At 39.5% G+C, this 7,169-nt stretch overlaps 1 protein-coding gene across 1 annotated transcript in view; it reads left to right on the forward strand.

The window, feature by feature from the left end:
• LOC103915533 (puromycin-sensitive aminopeptidase) overlaps positions 1-7,169 on the forward strand; it is a 37,614-nt gene that overhangs the window by 20,688 nt on the left and 9,757 nt on the right. The window contains 6 exon segments of the mRNA XM_009322371.1: positions 1,085-1,199; positions 3,803-3,967; positions 5,053-5,157; positions 5,465-5,525; positions 6,341-6,450; positions 7,082-7,145. Coding sequence (XP_009320646.1) covers positions 1,085-1,199; positions 3,803-3,967; positions 5,053-5,157; positions 5,465-5,525; positions 6,341-6,450; positions 7,082-7,145 — 620 coding nt within the window.

A 7,169-nucleotide genomic window follows, 5' to 3' on the forward strand; every position in this document is an offset into this window, starting at 1 on the left:
CAACCACAGTGTAACCATGTGGATGTGAGTAAATCAAAAATATTAACTTGCCTTCCTTTTCAGTTTTTTTTTTGTTCATCTGATCAAGCTTTTGTACTTTTGCTTGATATTATTACATTATCTGTGCTCATTGTTAGAATGATTTTCCTTCATTTTGTACAACACTGGTCTTGTAAGCTTTGGACTTTAAATCCTGAAATAGTTTGAATTTCTTCTGCTAAAGTTTTAATTTGGCCTTAAAAAGTTGAAATGGAAATTTGAGCCCAGGTTTAAAATCTACTTGTCTGCTTATCGCAATTCTGATGAAATCTGATATTTTACTCCCTGTGGAAAAAAAAAATATTTGTCCTGGATGAGTAGAATTTTTGGAAGCCTCTCTTAATTGTGCTGTTAATTTTTTTTCCCCCCCCCTTTTGCTCAGTTTGGCACGCTTGCTTTATCCCTTTGGGGACAGAAGGCTGGCATAATCTGCAGGCACCATCTATGTTTTGAGATGCACGTTTTTCCCCTTTGAGTTGCAGCAGTCCAGAAGTCCTTTCTGACTGACCCACTAAGTCCTGATCATGACAGGGGTGTTTATAGCGGAAGGTTGTGTGCCTGACCCAGGGAGCACTTGCGTGTGTATGCGTGTGTGCACGTGTGCCCTGTGTGGAGAGTCTTGTGCATCTGCACTGGCGAGTGTAACACGGCTGGTTGTGCACTTGGAAGAGTTGGAATTCCTTTGGGGATGAGGGAGGCAGAGAAGTCTTGCTGTGCATACATCATGCAGTGCAAAGGGAGTTACAGTTAAGGTTCCTAGATTATGTAGGTGAACTACTTTATAAATAAAGGATAAACTTTCTTATTCCTGCCTGGGTTTTTGCACTTGTCGTCTTGCATGCCATAAGGAATTATTGCTCCAAAGCATTCCAACAGCTGTGGAACTTACCAAAATAATTTAATGTCTAAACTGAAATAGCTTTTGGTTTTTTTCAGTTGTACTGATCACTTTTTAGCTTGCTTAGGTAATTTAACCTACTTTTGATTGTGTTTTTTCCCTAGGCATGTTCCACTCTGTTCAGTTATCTTTCTCTCTTAAATACAGGGAGACTGCATTGCTCATTGACCCCAAAAATTCCTGTTCTTCATCTCGCCAGTGGGTTGCTCTGGTTGTAGGACATGAACTTGCTCATCAATGGTTTGGAAACCTTGTGACCATGGTATCTAACAGTTACAAGTTCTTCTAGTTTTCTTTGACATGTACTTCGTATCATGTGTGTGTTCAAGTGCCCCTTAATAGCAGGCGTGCTATCTTTAAATTAAAAAAATTAAATATTTAAATAGTGCTTTGTTACAACTTCCTTCTTTACTAGTGTGTTCTTTAGAAGTATTCCTAGATCTTTTCTATGTGAAGCAACGTTCAGTTGTTTGAATATAGTCGTAGTTGGAGTTGAGCAGGTGTTCCGTGGAGATGATTTTGGCTAGTCAGATGACTTAGAAGCAGTAATCCTCTGTGTTCCTTTCAGGTAGGCATGATTCACTCATCAGGCTTTCATACCAAGCAGGCGTATCGGTACCAGCTCAGCATTGCAAATGGTTCTAGTCCAGTAGCTGAAAAGATGCTTGGTAGTAACTCTTCATATGAATTACTTTGGATATACAGGGAGCCAGCTGTCTGAATGGTTTGATGTTTAAGTCATTTTGATGGGAATAAAAGCATATCTGAGGCAGCAAGACTGAAATCTGTTAATAAATTCTATTTAGTGCTAAAAACTGAAACCTGTACCTGTCAGAGCTTCTGCTGTTAACAAATAGCTTCAGCTTACTCTTAATTAGATCTGACATTCCTTTTCCCAAAACCCTGCAAACAGATGCTTGAATCCAAATATTTGACAGGTTGGGAAGTTTCTTGTAAGAAACCAGTGTGTTTGGTAAAAAAGCATGGTTTCTGGAGCCCCAAACCTGCATCGTTCTGGCTTTCAGGCCGCTTAAATGAAGCATGAGTGGATGGAGAGAAAAACCCAGTGTAAATATTAATTGTAACACTAAGCAAAGTTTGTCAAAATTTTCTACAGTGCTGTGCCTCTTAAAATCTAGTAACTGTGTCCATTCCTGTTTGTGGTAGCACAGGTAGCTTCCATGTGAGAGCAACACAATATTTAAATGGAAAAGTAATATTAAAGTAATATATTTTTAGCTTTTAGTACAGTTGAGCAGCTGGAAGCAGGGCAAGCCAGCATCATGTGGCTAGACAACACTGTAGGATGCCAGCAAGTGCCTTGGGAACCATTAGTGACCCATGAACCATTCGTGGTCCTTCTGACCATTGAGAACTGTGGCAGTAAGCTTGAGAAAGTATCATTTACAAGAATCTCTAAAATTTATATTGAATTAGCTTTTTATTTTCCTTTGGAAATTCCAGGTCTTCCAAAAATTTTCTTGAAGCATTTTTTCTCTCATTATTTTATGTTCTGTGATGAAACTGTGAAATAGGAAAAGACATTCCAATGTTACTTCTCAATTTCCAGAAAGTCAGCTTTTTCTCTTCTATAATCTGAGGTGCGTACAGCACAGCAGAAAGCCTCAGTAGCATCACTGGTTTAGTTTGCCAGTACCAGATCTTATTGGACAGCACAATATGCCAGTTCTTCTGTAGCAAAGTAAATGAAATCAGACTACTTTCAGGGGAAGAAATAGGTTCGTGAGCAGTTAGGTTGCCAGTGGGATAAGAGAGAAAAACAGGGAGGTGAAAAGATTTAGCAGTCCAACCTAATTGCCCAAGAACCTATTCTGCAGTTGCGTTAATCATTTGGCACCAATCTGTGTGTATTAGAACCTTGTCTTGGAAACAGTTGTGATCAGAAGTGTAAAAGAAAATTGGATAGTCTCCACTCTAAAAATAAAACGGGGCTTATCTGTGTAGAGTTTCAGTAACAGCTTTCCTTATTGAAATTCCACCCTCCCTGGGGTAAATGTTTCATTCATAGTAGAAGCAGTAGTTCTTTGCAGAACAGCTTACTGGACTGTTCTACATCCTGTTCAGTTTCTTTTACTTAAGGGCCCATATCAGCATAGCCATGCTCATCTGAGTTAACCACCCCATTTACATTTAAAGAATGGTTGGTAAGTGCAATTATGGAAAAGGGTGTTTTCTTCCTCAGTATCTGTAGCTTGTTTCCTTATCTCACCTACTTCAGTTAAATATTAGAAATGAAGGGAAGAATTCTAAAACATCAGTGTAACGTTCTTATCTTAAAAAAACAAAGCCCACCTTTGGCTGGTGAGAAACAACTTTTAACTGTTTACTAGATTTCAGGTTTCCGTAGTCTAGAACGCTTTTTTCAGATTCTCCTTTATGTCAGCATACTCTTTAGCAAAAAACCAAACACAAGTCCAAACAAAATCAGTCTTCTGCAGCTGTTGCTATTCCATTTGGAAGACTGTCGTGTTGCCCACAATTCTTCTGCTTTACTGAACCACGGCTTTGCATGTCACTGACTCTTTTCCTTAGTCTAGCTAACGTTCTTAGCTGTTCCCTCAGTGGCTCTGCGCTGACCTCTAGTCTAGTCTCCGGGAATTTCATTTGTACCTGATGCAGTTCTCCATGCAGAGTTTCTAAAACTTAAGACAGAGGGGAAGACAGTTATTGGGTGCTGATTACTCTTCTTGGGCTGATGACTTTGTAGAGAGGAATTTGTGCTTACCTGTTTCTCTGATTGGTACTAAACTAGGCCATTAACAGCTCATCTTTGCTGGAAACTTCCTGTTGATTAAATGAAGCTCCTGGAATTTTGTTCTTTATTCTGCCTTCTCATCTTTCCAGGAATGGTGGACTCACCTCTGGCTGAATGAAGGATTTGCCTCCTGGATTGAATACCTATGTGTAGATCACTGTTTCCCAGAGTACGATATCTGGACTCAGTTTGTTTCTGCTGATTACACACGAGCTCAAGAGCTTGATGCCTTAGAGAACAGTCATCCTATTGAAGTAAGTTTTGTCTTTGCTATTGATTGTCTCCCTTTTTTTCTTGTCAGCTGGGTGTAAGTTTTTTTCCTGTTAAGAAAAAAGGCAACTTTGCAAAGATGCAAAGGAAAATCTAAGGTTGCATTTACACTTTGTGGATTTTCCTCTACTTGAATTAGTACTTCAGAAGTGAGGTTTGAGGGTCTGAAGGTGGCTTCTTCTGGAGTTTTTCTGCTCTGCTGACTTGAAATGGCAAAGTTGTGATCAGAACTCATCATTGTTTGTGTTTTGTTTTGGTTTCTGATCAAAGTGGGTAGTTTTCTGGCCCTTGAGCACAGTGAAGTAGCTACTGACTTACTCCAGTGCTCAACAACATAAACCGAAGTGCAGCATAGCCCAGAGCTCAAGCTACCAAACTTTGCTGGGCTTGTACTGGTTTCTGTCTGAGGCTGCCTTAGGTGTTTCTGTGTTGTACTCCCAGAACTGAGAGTGTGATGCAGACAGCCTTGAAACAAGTAGGATCTAGCTGGGCTTGCTGCTTTGGAAACAAGGCAGTAGGTCAGTGATGAAGAGACGGCAGCAGCAGCGAGCTCAATTACTGCAAAACTGGGAGCTGTGCTGAAAGAAAACTCCCTTGTAATTCCTAGAGATCACCATGGACAAGTTTTCAGATAGCTAGGAAATGTTTGATGTAATAGATGTTGGGAGATGACCTTGCTTTGTACAACAGGTCATCTTAGAGTGACTTACTGAGTGCATTTCCCGAGTATGTGTTGTTCTCTGTCCCAGAATTAAACCAACTTTCACTATTTTTTTTTCCTTTTGGGTAAGTGTTGAACCAAAGGATTGAAGCAAGATCCCCAAGTCTATTTGATTAAATACCAAAACCTAAGTTAAAGTGTGTTTAACCTATAAACCAATCCTAACCTAGTCATATGTGAATAAGTTTGACTGGGTGCAGAGATTCCACTAAGACAATTTAGTGATGGATCTACATGTGCTTTCTTCAGTGGGAAAAGTCAGCTCCTTAAACACTAGAAACAAGCAAAATCAAAATCTTTCATGGCAGTTAAAATTGTTCTCACTGTTAATTGTCCTGTTTACCACAGGTTAGTGTTGGCCATCCATCTGAAGTAGATGAAATATTCGATGCTATTTCTTACAGCAAGGGAGCATCTGTAATCCGAATGCTACATGACTACATTGGTGATGAGGTAAAAAGATTGTTGTTAAAAAGCCAAATGTAGATTGTCAAATCTTTTTACAGTTAAAAATACCATTAAAAAAAAAAATTAAATCTGTGTATTCTGTATTTTGAAAACTTTTCTCCAATTTGTATTTGGGATCTATTTGGACTAACCTAGGAGAAATAAGATAGTGGGAAAATATGGAAGGAGTTATAGATGTAGATACTTGATCCTAAGGTTCCTTGGTCGATTCTTGAATATAAATGCAGCGCGGAGGGAGGATAGAAAGGACGTCCGTTCTGGTGCCATTACATGTTCAATTGTATGTTTCCAGGACTTTCGGAAAGGAATGAATTTATATTTAACGAAGTTCCAGCAGAAGAATGCCGCTACAGGTAACTGGTGGTTATTATATGCTTAAGAAAAGTGATTTCTGGAGACAAAATTTTTAGTGCTAAAGTGATGGATTCTTAAACAGCTGTTTATTCCACCTGAGAACTGAAATGCGAGGAAATAATTGGCTTGTTTCCAGTTTCATACTATGTATGCTCTGCACAGCTGGAATTTGGGATCCTCTAGGGGTTCTCTATCTCAGGAGTATGCGGTTGAGGTAATCTGAAAGGGCTGCATTTACCGCTGATAACCACATCTGCGTAGTAATCTAATTTAGAAATAGAGTACGTTGATTTGCCATGTAAGCCTTTTGCAAGCTTCCTTTTGCAGTATTGATTGCATGTGTGATTAAACAGTTCAAAGTCTTGTCTAATATCTCACAGCGCTTTCTTTACTTAAACCTTTTTTGTGTATCAGGCATAAATGTGGAAGTGGAACATCATCATCTATCAGCCAAAACCGGTCCATGTTAGGTCAGCTCTTTTGGCATGATATATGAAAAACTTAAGGAAAAGATTCTTCTATTTACCGTTTTGAATATTTAATGCTCATTTTTATTATACTTTATCACAATGTGTATTGATTGCATTTTTTTAGTAGTAAAGAAGCTTTCTTCTCCCCTCTCTCCCCCCGAGTGGTTTAAAGTATTTCCTTTTTCTTGCCTATCATCTGTCACAATTCGATAAAAACACAACCCAAAACATGAAGGGCAAACCGGAGTAATGGTACAGCCTCCCACCCCCCAGTGCCCCTACAGTGTCCTTAATAGTGTCTGACATGTCAAGGCTCTGTCCTTAGTCAGACTTTTCTTCTGCAGAGGACCTCTGGGAAAGCCTGGAAAAAGCTAGTGGCAAACCTATTGCTGCTGTGATGAATACATGGACCAAACAAATGGGATTTCCGCTCATTTATGTGGAAGCTGAACAGGTAAATATAACTGTTTTTCAGCACTTCAGATCAAAAGTTCTGCCTTTAGCTGTGTTTTAGGATCAAATTTAGTGGTATCCAATTATTTTAAAAATTCTCTTTGATCAGGAGGCTGTACAGTGGGTTGCTTTGTTTAGTGACAATTCTGTTTCTGAAGGGAGGGGAAGTGCAGCTCACTTGAGGAACCTAGTGCAAAGCGATGTGGAGTTATTCCACAAGCGCTCTGGATCATGTGCTTGGAGTTTGCTGACATAGCCCGTTTGCTCTGTGTGTGTGAAATGTGTGTTGGGGGGAGGGAATATCTGACTTCGCTCCCCTTGCCACACGTTTTGCTTCTCCCTCTGGTTCAATTATGCTTATTCTACAAGATTGCAAGGTGAGTGAGGATTACTGGCTGGCAGCTGAAGTAGGACAACAAATTCAAATGAGAAATATGGCATGTGTGTTTTAACAGTAACAGTGATTAATGCACTGGTGTGATTCTTGAGGTAGCTCCTTTTTCTGGAGGAGAATACAAGTTACTCCGTTTAACAGAGAGCACATGAATGTATTGTGATATACAGAAGCTGAGCTGAGATGTTCTGATAATTCCTTTCTCTCTCTCTTTCTTTTTTTTTTTTTTTCTCCTCAGCAAGAAGATGACAAAGTGTTGAAGTTAGTCCAGAAGAAATTCTGTGCCAGTGGACCTTATACTGGTAAGATGAGTGCTAAGAGCAGGA

Source organism: Pygoscelis adeliae, unplaced genomic scaffold, assembly GCF_000699105.1.
Source record: "Pygoscelis adeliae isolate BGI_AS28 unplaced genomic scaffold, ASM69910v1 Scaffold844, whole genome shotgun sequence".
NCBI classification, from domain to species: domain Eukaryota; kingdom Metazoa; phylum Chordata; class Aves; order Sphenisciformes; family Spheniscidae; genus Pygoscelis; species Pygoscelis adeliae.